General features: G+C 39.7%; 1 protein-coding gene across 1 annotated transcript; it reads left to right on the forward strand.

Moving 5' to 3' along the window:
- The first annotated feature begins 3,071 nt into the window (after window positions 1–3,071).
- tbcelb (tubulin folding cofactor E-like b) lies at window positions 3,072–15,365 on the forward strand. Its single transcript, XM_062989100.1, has 9 exons — window positions 3,072–3,190; window positions 5,263–5,436; window positions 6,414–6,584; window positions 7,041–7,180; window positions 8,476–8,657; window positions 9,135–9,391; window positions 9,494–9,620; window positions 10,002–10,118; window positions 14,967–15,365. The coding sequence occupies exons 3-9, from the start codon at window positions 6,434–6,436 to the stop codon at window positions 15,289–15,291; spliced, it is 1,299 nt and encodes a 432-aa protein (XP_062845170.1). The 5' UTR covers window positions 3,072–3,190; window positions 5,263–5,436; window positions 6,414–6,433; the 3' UTR covers window positions 15,292–15,365.
- The last annotated feature ends 256 nt before the right edge of the window (window positions 15,366–15,621 follow it).

Raw genomic sequence — 15,621 nt, forward strand, 5'->3', positions numbered from 1 at the left:
GGCTGGCAGACCAGGTTCTGTACTGCAGTCTTTCTATTCTTCTGGATGCAACTGTATAGAAAATAGCCATTTTGTTCATCATTTGTTCATCAGTTTTAAAAATCATAATGTTGTTAAGTCGAGCTGCGTCTACTGGTAATAATCAGACTAAAATAAAGTGCGGGGTGGAAAATAAGAGGGATTATTTATAGCAGGAATTTGGGGTGTTCTAACGGGACATTTAACATCCACACAAACACACAGTGATCAGACTATCATGGGGGAAACGACCATCCCATCAAAGTCACTTTAAGCTCTAAATACAGTTTCTATCATCTCTGTAACCTCACTGTGTAATCAATGTATTCACAATTCAGCTGAACATGAGCGTTATTATAAGTATGCATCTATAATAATAACACACCGCGCAAATCTGCACATCTGTAACAAACGATACCCGATAGAAAAATACACCCCTTAAGTGCAGCTGTTTTACCTTTTTATCTTTAAATCAATCGTACACAGATTTGCAGGTCGAGCTTAAGAACTTGCGGTCACCTTAAAATCCTGGTTCGGGCTGATAGTGGTGCTGATGCTGCAGCATAACTGCATGTCCCAAATCCCATCAAACTCACTATGTAGTGCACTAGCAAGTTCATAAAGAAAAACCCCTAACATTTTCAAGGTGCATTTAAATGATGTAATGCCGAGTAGGCTACCCAAGATGCACTAGTGTGCATGAAATACAGGAGTAAATACAAGATCAGTATTTCTGTAAACGCCCTATATTATTATTATTATTATTATTATTATTATTATTAGTTTAGTCTTTTGTATTCTTAATGTCCCGTTCATTGTTCCTCTAATTGAACGCATCCATCTTACAGCTGGCCGTCCTCTTCCTCTTTTACCCTCAACTCTTCCAAGCATCTTTTCCAGCAAATCTGTCCAAAATAGGGTTTTTCCAGTTCCATCATTTTGTTCTGCCAGGCTATGTCGTATTTTCTGACTGTTGAATCCTTTTGTTGTAAATAATTGGTCCAAGTAGGCAAAAGCTGTCCACCATTTAGACATCTTCTCCATCGATGGTATAAACACCTCAAAAGAGGAACATTTTAAGGAACAGACACAAACACGAACTGATTCTTAAGCTTATTCAATCTTTATCATTAATTGATCATTAATTTAAAAGATTTTGGTCAATCAAGGAACAAATGACTATGTGTGTGATAATGGTTTGAAGAAAAAAAATATTGTTTTTTTGTAGTGGAAGAGATTTTGTGAATTATGCCTAGTGGGTTGAGCTTTGGGCTATCAACCGGAAGATTGGCGGTTCAAATCCAGGCTCTGCTATGCAGCCACTGTTGAGTCCTTGAGCAAGGCCCTTAATCCAGTCTGCTCCAGGGGCGCCGTACGATGGCTCTGACCCCAACTTCCAAACAAGCTAGGATATGTGGAGAAAGAATTTCATTATACTGTACAACTGTATATGTATATATGACAAATAAAGTATATCTTCTTCTAATTATGTTAAAAAATGTTGTGTTGCACAAACACACTATGCTCTTTGATAATTGTGCATTTATTAGCCTATCAAATAATTTCACACAGTTTTATAAAAAAATGATTCAAATAAACGTAAAAGTAAATTACAACACATGTCTGTTTATTTTATGAATTATAAATACTGATCTGTTAAATTTCAGGTAATTAAAACTACAGTTATTATAATTTTTCTGCTTCTCCTGGCGCACTTGCAAGTATCTGACCAGCAGGTGTCACTAATGCGCTGATTTAAGCGTTTCGAAACAATCAATCGTTTTTCGAACCGTCTGGTTCTGCTGGTTGAAAAACTTCGCAGTATCTTCTCAGTGTACAATTTAATCGCAGTGCGCCCCCTACAGGACATTTCTTGGTATTATGTGTGATCTTGCACTGACAAAAACAATATTGAATCTATAAAATATAAAAGGATTTCACACACTATAAAAGAATTGTTTCAGTAACCAGCATACTTTTATACAGCATTAAACATATTTATTTACCATCTCACAAAATTATTTCAGCAACTATTATACCAAGCTTTATAACAGCTTACAAAAAGGCTTATTTTAGCACAATCATCACATCATCTCACATTTGAATGATAGCTTAAGACTTGACTGGTGATTCATAAAGTATTAAGTGGTTAAACTTTAATGGCTAACATAGAATTAGCTTAATTATGATACAGAATTACAATCATTGCTTCACCTGCTTTCCATCTATTTGGTTTAACCGATCAGCTGATGCAATTCACTTCACTACTCACACCTTCAACCAGGAAAAACATAGATTTTCATTATATTTTCCATAAACCCTTACATACAGTTTGAATCAGTTTGGACCTGCCACTAATATGTACTAGTACTAGCTGTAAAAATTCAGGAAGTAAATAGAACAAATCCCTCTTTGTGGCATAAAGCCATCTTGTGCTGGGTCAGTTCTGGTTTAGTGGACAGTTTGCCTCAATTCAGTGAGTCATATCAAATGACCCAAAGATGACTCAAAAGGCTCTTTGTTTAACAGGTAGTGCTACTGGATTTCTCCAGATTCAAAGTTGCTAATATTGTCTGTCTGTCTGTCTGTCTGTCTGTCTGTAATAACACAAACACACCCATTTACTCACTTGCTCACACTTGAAATCACTTAAGAAATCAAACCCAGTCTCCAGAACCCATTTTGCTTTGCTGTGTGGCACAGACTTCACCAGCCACCACGTAGCTATAAAACAATATATATATATATATCTGTGCATGGATTTAGGAATTAGGAAATGATGGGTTGATGAGAAGTTGTAGAAGCATTGTGATAGAACCTTGGACATGGCTGGAAGTGGAAGGAAATGTGGTAAGAGGTCTGGGTAATTGTTAATACTTAAAGAAAAAGGAAAAACACCATGTCCCTTCAGTGAACTTTTCCCGTTTTTAAAAAATTGCAAAACGTTTTTGTTGCACTTTAAAAACTCTTGTCCTCCTGAGTCGACTCCCACCTTTGACCTAAAAGAGTCGTATTAAAGAACCGACTCGTTTGCAAACGACACGGCACTACTCTGATTCCCCACTCTGTTCAATCGGCAACAAAAACAACAGAGAGAGAGAGAGAGAGAGCGAGAGAGAGAGAGAGAGAGAGAGAGAGAGAGAGACAGAGACAGCGAGACAGCAGGGTGTCGGTAGGAATATCAGGAATTATATTCTGACTGTTATTAATGTGATCTATGTTGCACTTATTCGGCTTGTCGCGTTATTTCGGATCGAAGCGTCGGTCGTGCAAAATAATGGTTTGTAGTCACAGCCAGTCACTGTTGTATTCTGAAACTGTACAGTGTCAACAATGCATTTTAACCTGTTAATGTTTTACTGTAATGGCATCTAGTTTTAATGGTAATGTTTATATTTAAGCGTGTATTTAAGTGTGTGTTTAAAATATATTGCGGGGTGGTGCTCGCTTTCTGCATATCAGAATATAAACAACAACACGAGCGCTGATTGGCTCATACAACTGTCGCGTGTTATAAACTGTGTTTAACTCTGTGCTTTATTTTTTATGCATTAATTGTGTAAAATGTACAGATTGTGAGGTTTAGTCGGTTCCGGTACATTATAACATCAAGTGTGTTTACTGTTTGGCTGTTTGCTGGCGCACACCGTGTTGTTTGAAGGCAGATCGAGCTACAGTACTTTGTGTACTTTGGTGACTAAAATGACATTAAAGCAGGAAAAACCACCCCTCTATTTCCATAGCGTCACACTTTTACCGAGCTAAACCAGTGCGAGTAACATTGTGCTACTTTATATTTTATATGTTTACATTGTCTGTCAAAATTTAAACAGTGCAAGTTGTCGTCATGGTAATACTTTTAAAATTCAACAACATAGACGCACATTCCGCAGCTGTTCGTGTGTCTGCGCATGCTCAGTTCACTAAGGTTATTTAAAGAGACACAAGACCTCAGGGAGTCACCTTCAACCTGAAGCGTGTTATGCTTAATAGTGATATTTCAGAAAAGGAATAATCACTTTAACTAATAATTATTTAATTAACCTATGTTAAAGGGTCAAAGTCTATGTCTATTTGCTCTTTGGACTCTTTTGACGTGTCAGCCCTCCAGTTTATTTACACAAACATGGCAGTTTAGCTATCATTGTGAGGTTCCAAAAATAAAACGCCATTCATGTTTACATTTTGCAGTTTAGTGAACAGCATTTCTGTTTCATACAACCCGAAAATTACAATTATCCTGGAATATTGACATTATCATCAGGAAAGAATGCACCATAGGGTGCACCTGGTACTGTACAATTGCTTCATATTTGTCGGCATTTAGCAGACGCTTTTATCCAAAGCAATTTACAATATACAGTCTGAGCAGTTGAGGCTTAAGGGCCTTGCTCAAGGGCCCAAAAGTGGTAACCTGGCAGTGGTGGGGTTTGAACCAGGGACCTTATGCTTACTAGTCCATTACCTTAACCGCTAGGCTACAACTGCCCTGTTGTAGACTGCTCGGTGACCATGCACAGCAATCATTGGACCTAATGATTTCAACCAACTGGCGCCTATACCTTTATGAATTCTTCATCCTTACTAAACAGCTGGCAGCAGACATTGCGGGTACATCAAGCTAAGCGTCTTTGAGCATTGGCTTTTATATCAAAGGTTTCTTAATGGCAGCCCAGCAAAACAATTTTGTATTGTCCACAAAGTACAGCTTTCTCAAATAAAATGTATTCTAAATAACAGGGTTCATACACCTATTAGCAGTGGGTGTGGCTGACACACACAGACTCTATGATAAGCAATGATGTCTTAATGGTTGTATTTTGTGTACAGTGGTTTAACATTTGAAGTAAAGAAATGAGAAAGAGAACTCACATTTTGAGTTGACAATTTTATTCCATAAGGGTTGATCAATCTGGGCCTCCATTAAGATCAGTTTTTTTTTTTCAGAATAATTAAATAATAGTGTGAATAAAAAGGCATTCTCTGTGCATCTGTACAGTTTTAATGGTATCATGCTTTAAAGAGTGAAGTGCAGTGAGTTAGAAAAATCCTTTGTAGGAGGATGATGTCAAGCAGAGTCTTTTTTCCTAATGCAAAAGTCACCCTCATTGTGCTGAAGTCACAACAGCAACAGATGAATGGCTGTTTTGTCACTGTTAGTGCTGCATGTGAAATGTTTATTCCCTCTTTATCTTTACATCTTTACTTCACTCTTCTGTTTTTTTTTTTCTTGTGGTTTGATAGTGTATGCTAAATGGGGCAACCCGGTCCCAGACCTGATTGTCCTCAGGGCCAGATTTAGGCTCCAATCTTATCTGAATGTCTGAGTTTCAACAAGTGTCCCAAATACACAACACAGCAGTTGTGTAACTGGTTGGCATCTAAAACTGGACTACATCAGGACTTTCAAGCTGTAAGGTAACAATGTTTTTCAGTTGTTTTAACTTACATTGGATTCACAAAGTAGAGCGTTACAGAAATACTTGGCTTTGTCTTGTAACACATTTTCCCCTTTTATTTTCAGTCAAAGTGTTTTCTATTCAAGCTAGTGTTTGAAACTGGGCTTTCAGGCTCCACCTGTCCCTCCACTGCCTTACTACTCTGGTTTCACCCACTCATGACCTTTGCTCCTTGCAATAAGAAGTCCTATTATAAATTACAACGTCCTAAAATGCATTCCCTAGCTAATTGTAGCCAGATTTCTGTCTTTACCTTTCCACTTTAAAAGCGGTCAGTGTACGTAGATTCTGGAACAAAACCAATGACTAAATCAGCTGTATTGAAATATTTAGATACGTTTTTAGTGCTTAGTTCACAGTGAGGTTGAGTGAATATTGTCGCCTACCGTGTTGTTTACACCTTTCACATTATATGTAGCAAAACTGCTTTCTGCTGGCTGTACCGCTAAGCAACAAGCTTAAAAACAATACACACAATATTAACTGACAGTATTGACAGCTTATTTACAAGCAGTTTTGTATGAAATGTATTTTACTTTAAAACAAGTAAGCTGGTGATAGTCGTCATTTCCAGGATTAAGAAACATGGAATTGCTCCTTATTTCACCACCCTGCCATATTTTTTCTCACAATGGCATGTTTTTCATTTAAAATTGAATTAAACAGTTCAGGATTTTCTTAAACAGTAAGAATCAGTTTCTCTCTGTCGTGTCTGTGCCTTACTTTTGACTATGTCATATAAACAGTTTGTTTTATTGCTGGCAATTTGAAAAAGTCAGCGGCAAACTTCAAGTCAAACTTCAAGAGTCAAAGTTCAATCAGATTCAAATGTTCACTCAGTGGCAAGGGTAAAAACCGAGTGTCTGTGCAGTGCAGATTCATTCATACATAATTTAAGAATTCCTTTCCTTTCACTTACACTTTTCATGTAATCAGGAGAAAGGAGGAAAGTAGAAATGGAGGTTGATATGGATCTGGAGGACGAAGGCGGTCGCACTCTAGTTCAGGTCATCAGTGAGAAGTACAACCCTGACAACTTCCCATACTGCCGTGGACCTGGTGCTGGAGTGGTGATCCGCACCAGTCCTCAAGGTTCGCCTGTCAAAGGTGAGTTTTTAAATGGTTATGTCTGTAAATCTAATTTTCTGTTCTAAAGCATCACTTGTTTAACTTGTTTTAAATGGTCTTTATATTATAATGTACTGTACTATAATCATACTATGTGTGATACATAACTTCAATAATGTATCATATTTAATTATTTCATATGAATATACATGAATATGCTGTTTGGAAATCTCATGACCTCCTGCCATCCCATAATTAACCAAACAGATATACAAATGTATGATTTGAAATGCAGTCTGTGTTTCATGAGGGAGGGAAGTCGACAGGTTTTCACTGCTGCTGCAAAAATGTGATTACTGTAGTTTGGTCGAGGTGTCTGCATGATAGGTGGATAATTCACTAAGAGCATAGTGTGACTGTGTATTCTAGGTGTAAAGATGCAGTGCAAGTTATTGATTCCTGATCATCTTCAGTTTATTGTTTACCTTCATTTAGATCGTGTGAATCTGCCCAGTGTGCTGGTTCTGGATGGCTGTGGAATAAGTCAGGCTGGAGACGATGAGGAAGTGGCTACGTTCTGCGCTCATGTGGTGGAGTTGGACCTGTCTCACAACCAGTTCAAAGACTGGGGAGAGGTAAAACTTGTGTGTAGGAATGATGAATGCTGAAGATTATAAATGTTTTTGTTTGTTTTTAATAATAGCACATAAAGCTGTAATTGTGTCTCTGCATTTGGCTTTTTGCGACCATGTGTGATTGTAGTGCACGACTCTACAGGTAGGTGTCAGCCAACGGACTTTAGTGGAGCTGTACTGTGTAGTGTCACATACTGTACACTAAATAGTAATCTTTAGAGAAAGCTCAGTCCACAGCAGGATGAGTTGGGATTGTCTGGCCACTGGGTGGCACTCAGTCTGTGAATTGTGGTGTTTTCTGGTCCGTTATGTGACTAGAAACTACACTGGGAAACAGTACCATTCTCTCGATAAGACCCACAGTTGAGCTCATGGCATCTGAAGACGTATGGCACAAATTTATCAACTGTCCGACCATTATCACCTGACAGAAGAGATTGGCTCGTATTCCACATGTTCCTGGAAGTGTACTAGAGGGATGGAACATCATTTTTTTTAAAAAGAATATGACCCCAAATAGTGTATTGATGATGCTGATGTAGAGCAGTGACTGATATATATATATGTATAAGTACTACATCTTCAATTTGAGGTCTGTTGACAGTAAAGAGTTTCATCAACCCACTCAGTGACTCCTCATGCCCTGTGGATAAGAGCTTTGTAATCCTGGAAGAAAGCACTCCCATCATTACAGTAATGTTGGTGGTCCAGACTGGAATTGTTCCTTTGCATAATTAAAAACAACTTTAGTATTTAACAAGAATGTTTTCAAATATTACAAAATGCATTTAGAACAAAAATGCTGATTCAGTCTTGAATGCACTTTAAATTTAGACCCTTTTAAATAATGTTCTTGGTTTTTGTAATACAAAAGTACTTCTTCCAAACCCTTGTTCATTCATCTTCAATTACATCTAGTGCTTAAAGTTGGCCGGTACGCACCCGAAATGCAGTACCTGCACTTATACATTTTACTGTTTGATGTAAAGTGAGTTTTTCTTGCGTACCAGCACTTCTCACAAGCTGCCTTCTGCATATCAGGTTCTGGGCGATTCTTAAAATGCACCTGTTCCCATTTTATTGACAAGTCTATTAAAATACAAGTAAAGTGTTTAAATGTATTATTATTTGATTACTTGCTTTTTTAGGTGCTTTTCTGTTGCATAATTATACACCCCGGTTACATTTACATTAATGTTACATTTGTCAAATAAGTAATTTATGGAATTACTCAGTGATTTCTTATGTTGTTTTGATCATCAAGACTCTGTGTGTCTTTGTGTGTTTTTCTGCAGATCAGTAAGATCTTGTCGAACATCCCTCACCTGGACTTTCTGAATCTGAGTATGAATCCTCTGAGTGGATCCAACCTGGAACCTGGAAATGCAGAAGCTTTCTCAGGCCTCCGCCGCCTCGTCCTCAATAACACACAGATCTCCTGGGACATGGTGCACACGATCACCCAAGAAATTCCAGAGTAAGCATGTTGACTTTATAGGATGGCACAGAATTTGTCTCACTAATAAGTGCTTAATTATTAAGAATTTGGTTCATTTATTTAAAATGTGCTAATTGAATTTCAGCTCAGGGTCTGTACACACATGTGCATTACAGCTTAGTGGGTGGCAGGAAGTTAAACGGAATACTTTAAGACAGTTATCTCTAAGACCTTTTTTTATTTATATACGTATATACGAGTCCTAGAGTGTATACTTCATAGTAGATCTTCACTTTTTAAAAGCATTATTTTTTGGCAAATTTCAGGGTTTTGTCTATAGATTATGTGTCCCTTACAAGTGTACATAAACATTTGACTTCAGCTTGACTTTATATCTCAGCATTCCGGTCCTGTATGCATGAAAGTACGTGCACGTGTGAATGCATGATCGTGGGTGCGCACTTCAGTGTGTGTGTTTCCTGTTTGTGACTTATTGACACGTTATCTCTGCTGTAGGCTGGAGGAGCTCTTCCTGTGTCTGAATGAGTATGAGCGTGTGAACATGTCTCGGGTGCCCTGCCCATCTCTGCGCCTGCTGCACATTACTGATAATCAGCTGCAGGAGTGGAGTGAGGTACGCAAGCTGGGCATCATGTATCCACGCCTGTCATCACTCATCCTCGCCAACAACTCACTTTACAACATCCACGAGGCAGAGGACTCCCTGCAGCGCCTGTTCCCGAATTTGCGCAGCATCAATTTGCACAACTCAGGTCTGTTTAGGACTATAGCAGGCATGTCTAAAGTCTCTCTCTTTTAGAATACATTTATAGGTGGCCCACAACTCCTATGTGTTTGTTGTTGATGTGTTGAAGGTCTGAGTAGCTGGGAGGACATTGAGCAACTGAATTCTTTCCCAAAGCTGCAGGAGGTCCGTCTGATGGGCATTCCACTACTGCAGCCCTACACGGACCAGGAGAGACGCTATCTCATTGTAGCACAGTGAGTGTTCACAGCAAAACAAATAAACAGCTCCTAAATTAGTGGCATATATGGGGCATTTTAATAGGCACATCAATCTAGTATGTACAGACAGTTATCATTTTATAAGCGGCACCTAACAGATGCAGATGCAACCTGTAATATCTAGTCTATCGACTATCAAGTCTAATATTATTGTATTTCCTTTTTTTGTGATAATTACACTCCAAGCTGGTTATGTTCGGTTAGGTACCGGTACATTAATTTGGAATTGTTATTACACTTATATCAGACAGCTGTTCCCTTTAGAGAATGAATGCACATCTGCATTAATTAATGCACATCTGCAGGATTTTCCATCGCCATGCTATTCATTATATTAATATTTTCTCTGGTCTGCAGTTTGCCTTCTGTGACCATTTTGAATGGCAGTGTGGTGACAGACGGAGAAAGAGAGGATGCAGAACGCTTTTACATCCGTTACCACCTGGACTGCCCTGAAGATGAATTACCACAGAGGTAAACCACATGCACACACACACACACACACACACATACACACACAAACATTTTGGTGTCACTGTATACAATTGAAGGCAACTGTTTGCCTTTATGTTGAGGGTTGAGATGAGTGAGATTTATATTATTTGTAACTGACTGACATCAAGCCTGTCTGCGATTACCTAACCATATTGGATTACAAGTTATATTTAGTTAACTGGTAGACTGAGTATCTATGAGGAGTATTACTTTTTTACAGGGCTAATATGGGAGTTGGATAGCTTTTTTCTCTAAATAACTGAACACAATATAATCCATCTTACGCACAGATAGTCATGCACCGATCCCTATTATCCCCTGTTTCTGTGCAGGTGCCATCGATTAGGAATCCCTCCAGTCCTCCCTCACCAAGACATGCCAATTACTGTTCGTGTAAGCGCCCAGCTGGCCGATAGCGGAGCCGAGATTCGAACTCGCGATTGCTGTTGAGTGCAGGTCTCTGTGAGCATTGATCCATTCAAAGCAGACCAGGGATCATTAACTCAAACACAATGTCAACCTTCCTCTTCTTTATACGGTTGTTCCCGTTAGGGGTCAGCACGTCAACCAACAATCAGATTTCTATAATGGACTTACTGGATGTTTAACTCATCGCTCTACATTCCAATGGTTTTTAATTCTTATCTCTTATCACCTCAATCATAATATAGTTCGAGTCCCACTCATGATGTTGTCCTACTCCCATCCCGCCCTTTCTATTTCTTCTCTTCTTCGTCCCTGTCTCTTTGTTGAGAAGTTTTTGGCTAGCCGAAGAAGAGGGATCCCCCACTTACTTTAGTCCATCGTGTTGTTCTTAACCTGGTAGAGACCGTTTTTCCATCCCGCTCTCCTGTCGTACAGGAGGCTAACCTTTGGTGGACAAAGCATCCAGTCTCTGCCTCCTCAAAGACGCCTTTGTGCCCGAATACTCTGGCAAGGAAACTGATATACAAGGTGGCAGCTTAATTCTTTTTTTCTTTTTCTTTATATCCTCCACCTCTCATTCTTCTACCCAGTCTTTCATTGGGTTGAAGGAGACTGAGATGCCAGGTGGATTTTTTTAAAGCAATGTGGAATGATGAATCATTCTCTTACCCTGCCTCTCTCTCGGTTCTCTGCATGGTTTACACACTGGGTAAATTGATGAAGATGTATAAGCAGGTATGACACAGGGATTCCCGAATTCAGAGGTAGAGGTTATTGGCATTATAAATGGGTCTCTTAAAAGTTAACAAAAGCTCCATGTTTAGCCAGGGGTGGAAAAATTGCTAGTCCGGGCACTTGGGATGAGGAGCTTTTGTTTTCAGGCTATCAGTGTTTTATGGGCATGGTTTTATTTGACTTAATTGGTAGTTGTATAGAGCATTTTTTTATCAAAGTTGTCTGTTTTTTCCTTCTATGTACTGTTAAGCATTTTAAATGGTTGGTTTATATATTTAATGGGTGCACAACAGAAACAAGTTCAAAGAAAGTACTTTTATTCCTGGACAGTAATGAAGGTAATTTTCTTACCACAGTGTGCCATCAAGGATTTGCACATGAGACATTTGCATATCAATAACATCAAGAAGATTGCACTTACTTCCCCACAGATTACGATCAGGTTCTGGAAGTACTATTGAATTATTCAAATAGTCGTGTAGACAGCGTCCTTCAAGGTACCTGGATTTCTGCTTACCAGTTTGTCTATTCAGGCTTATTGCAAATCAGTCTTCTGTAACTGTGCATGAGAGTGAAAAGACAACTGGCTTGAATCGAAACATCCATGGCAATCTAGGCCTTTTGTTTCAACACCAGCTCTCACAAACAGCTTTTTTGTATGATGATCAAAAAAAAATATTCCCACAGACACACTCCAAATGCTGTGGAAAGCCTTTCTAAAAGAGCAGAGGCTGTTATAGCCACAACGGTGGGTGGGACTTCATAGCTTAAATAGACTGGGTTTTGCGTCAGTCAAACCATGTCTCTATCTCTCTTTCTTTTCTTTTTTCGATCCCATGACATGACAAGGTTCCCTAAGGAGTAAAGGTCAGGCTTGGTAAAGAAAAGGGCCATGAGAGGGCAGGTGCTTCAGGTGTAGCATATAATGGTGTAAGGTAAACACCAGACAGCTTGCTCTCCCTTCTGAAGAAGAAGGTATCTGTCTTTCAGCTAATAGAGAAAGACAAAGAGTGACGTGGGAGGTCTTGAGGTTGACCTTTAATATAACAGTGAAAACCCTGATTACTGAGGCAGTTAAGTTGATTTGCATGAAGTGTCTGGTTCAAATAATATTTGCCAGTAAAACTTTGTGTAGAGAGCCCTTGTGCATCAAGGGAGAGAATGGGAGCACTCAGACACACTCCAAAATCTGTTGGATAGCCTTCTCAGAGGAGTAGAGGCTCTTGTAGCCACAACTGATGGAAAGGGTGTTTATATGTGTTGGATTGGTGTGTCCAACAAGCTCATTGTCAGGTTTCCATATACTTCTGGTCATATAGCATAGTTCTCTTTATCGTATAACATCTACTCAAATGATCCACATGTTTTTTTTTGGCAAAATTTTTTAAATCAAATGTTCAGTGTGGCTGGAGTAAATAACATGCTGAAAGCAAAGATTAAAGACTCTACACAGCCACCAGCCTTTGAGAACCCAAAACCACAGATGTGGGGACGGACAGCACAACCAGGATTGTAAATGGCTGGAGAGAAATAGGGTAATGGATGAAAGATGGAAGAGGTGGCACAGGAAGAAAGGAATGAGGTGAAGGCAGAGTGATTAAATGAAACAGGGGCTTTAGGACCTGAGTAACCATAAACTTGGCTTGGCCAGCAACAGTGACAAGGTAGGGATTCGTATCCAAGACTAGAGACGAGAAAAGAGGCTAGGAAATGTCAAAACTCGATCTTGATTTTGTAAGGTGGCTGTATTGACCCCCCATCTCCACCCTTGAAGCAATAACAGCTTCCACTCTTCTGGAAAGGCTCTCAATGAGATGTCCAATGGGGATGAGACAAGCGTGCTTTGCAGGTCTTACCAAATTTGCCAGATCATATCTTTATGGACATTGCTTTGTGTGTGGTCCATAAAGTGTTTGGGAGACGGTTGATGCAGTCATATCACGTCATTTAAATACTCAAACAAAGGACAATAAACCTGGTTTCAACTGTATTATTAACAAAAACATACACAAATAAAGCACAGTGGTTTATGATGTATGGCCTCAAACTGGGTTTTAATCTGTGGAGCATGAGCATTTGTCAAGGGATGAGGCAAAATGATCAAATATTTGGCATCAAACACACTTCAACGGCTAATGCAAACTAGTAAAAACTATTTGCAGCAAATCCTTCCAGTAGTCACCAGTAGTTATGTTTTTAGAATAGAATAGAATAGAATGCCTTTTAATACACAAATATACATTTTTAAGGCAAAAAAAATTACATGTATATGTATTATATATTTAAATACAGTGATATTGGGCAGCTCTAGTACCTAGCTAATCTTCCAGGTTGTCTCCAGGCAGTCTTGTAGAAAACCCGCCCAACTGAAGATGTCATCGTCGTGTCCTTAGAAGACAAGTCACTGTATAGTATCTGTCTCAGCATGTCCCCTTTCTGTGTCTGTAAGGTTCATCTCGTACACTATTACAGTACGTACAGTAGACTCACTGTAAATCTCCTGCTATGAACCCGCTGTACTTACTACCCACTATTGTCCAATCTCATCTCCCGGGCTGATCAGAGAACAGTGCGCTGTTGGAATTCAGGTCGACCGTGTTATCACCACCAATGTGATTTCTCTTGTATTTAAGAGAGTTTAGCCTTGGCTAAATGAGGCCTTTGAGTGAGGTCTGCTTTTTTCCCTAGACAGAGTGGCACTTTGTACGGATGGAGCGGTATTCCCATGGCGGAGGTTCGTAGTCGCGGGCACCTACCCACGCTCAGCCTGCACTTTGTGAGGGCACTTTTCTTGGCAGGCTTGGAGGGAAATTACTTTGATTGGCATGACTGTTACTGTTGTACTTTAAAGCAAAAAAGAAACCCCCCCTTTTTTTTGAATAATTCCTGTCTGATCTTTTCTTATCTTTCCCACAAACCTTTAGTAACTTTGGAGAGGTGGGGCGCAGTAATAGTGTTCTCATGGCTTGAGGACTGGTTGTACAATGCAAAGCAGGAACAGAAATACAGCAGTGATAAATGCACCCAAAAATACAGTCAGTCTACACTGGACTGATGTTGATGTTTATGTTAAAGGGAATAGTTTTCCTATTGCCTTTGCCCTTGCCCCTCTACTTAAAGAGAGCCTTGACCAGACAACAAGAGTCACTGTTGCAGCAGCAAATGGGGGGAATCCATGTCCGACCTTTCCTCCCTCAGACATGTCCAGTTGTGTCTGTTGAGCCAGTAGCATGGCTGAGACTCCAAGGTGATGTGCTCGTGTATTAGCCTGTTGTGCCACCCAAATTATTTAGGTTAGAACATAAATGAATTAGCTTAGACACCTCATATTATGTCTGGATTTGCCATTGCTGAATCTGGCACCTTCAGCAAGTCTGTGCCAGAGGTGCATCTGGAATCTCATCTTATTTAAGTCTGATATCCAAAAGTGCCACAGCCATCTGTCTCTGGGAGTCCAAGAGAGCCTAATTGGTGCTTCATTTTAGGGTGGAAGGGATGTCATTGCACTAGGAAGTTGACCCCCCGACAAGTGTGTTTAGCTACAGTTGGGTATTATACACACTGTAAAAGGCTTTTATCCAAGTTCATAAAAACATTTTAAGGACGACAAGTGGACACATATTAGACATTAGTTAATTCAGTTTCTTTGTTTCATGCCTCCTAAAGGTTCCACACACTCATGGCACGTTACGGTCGCCTGGAGCCTCTGGCAGAGGTGGATCTGCGTCCGCTGAGCTGTGCCCAGGTCGAGATACGTTTCGGTGACCACAGTAAACAGCTGGAGCTCCGGCTGGACCAGACCGTTGCCGACCTGAAGAAACAGCTCAGGCCTGTCATACAGCTGCCAGCCAACAAGATGCGCGTCTACTACATCGACAGGCAGCTGGGATATGCACTAGCACCTCAGGAGCTAAAATACGGAGGACGAGCCCTCCATTCCTACAGCATACGGGATGGAGATGAGATCCTGGTGGTGCCCAAGACTCAGTGAAGCAAGAGATACAATCAGCTGGACTACGATTAGAAAAAGGGACCAGATGATAATAAATCATTTTAAACTCTTGAGTTTGGAAGAGATTTATATTTCGGCAAACCTTTCTGAGATATTGTTGAAAGCCAGTCATCTGTTAAACACTGACATTGGAAGACCTACTGCTGGCTATTGTTTTCACACAATAGCTTGTGAAGTGAGGCCATGTTTAGACACTGGTGTATTTTTTAAGATGTTTTAACTCGCCTCTTAATAATTGCTTGCATTGCAGATGTATGTGATGGTGAATGCTTCTCAGGATCGCATGCATATCTTTTATCATTCATATTT

This window comes from Trichomycterus rosablanca, chromosome 26, assembly GCF_030014385.1.
Source record: "Trichomycterus rosablanca isolate fTriRos1 chromosome 26, fTriRos1.hap1, whole genome shotgun sequence".
In the NCBI taxonomy this organism is placed as follows: Eukaryota; Metazoa; Chordata; class Actinopteri; order Siluriformes; family Trichomycteridae; genus Trichomycterus; species Trichomycterus rosablanca.

Coding starts and splice junctions, on each gene's coding strand:
- tbcelb (XM_062989100.1), top strand. CDS start 6,434: ATGGAGGTTGATATGGATCTGGAGGACGAAGGCGGTCGCACTCTAGTT. Junction 9,392..9,493: donor CATCAATTTGCACAACTCAG/GTCTGTTTAGGA, acceptor GATGTGTTGAAG/GTCTGAGTAGCTGGGAGGAC. Junction 9,621..10,001: donor CGCTATCTCATTGTAGCACA/GTGAGTGTTCAC, acceptor TCTGGTCTGCAG/TTTGCCTTCTGTGACCATTT.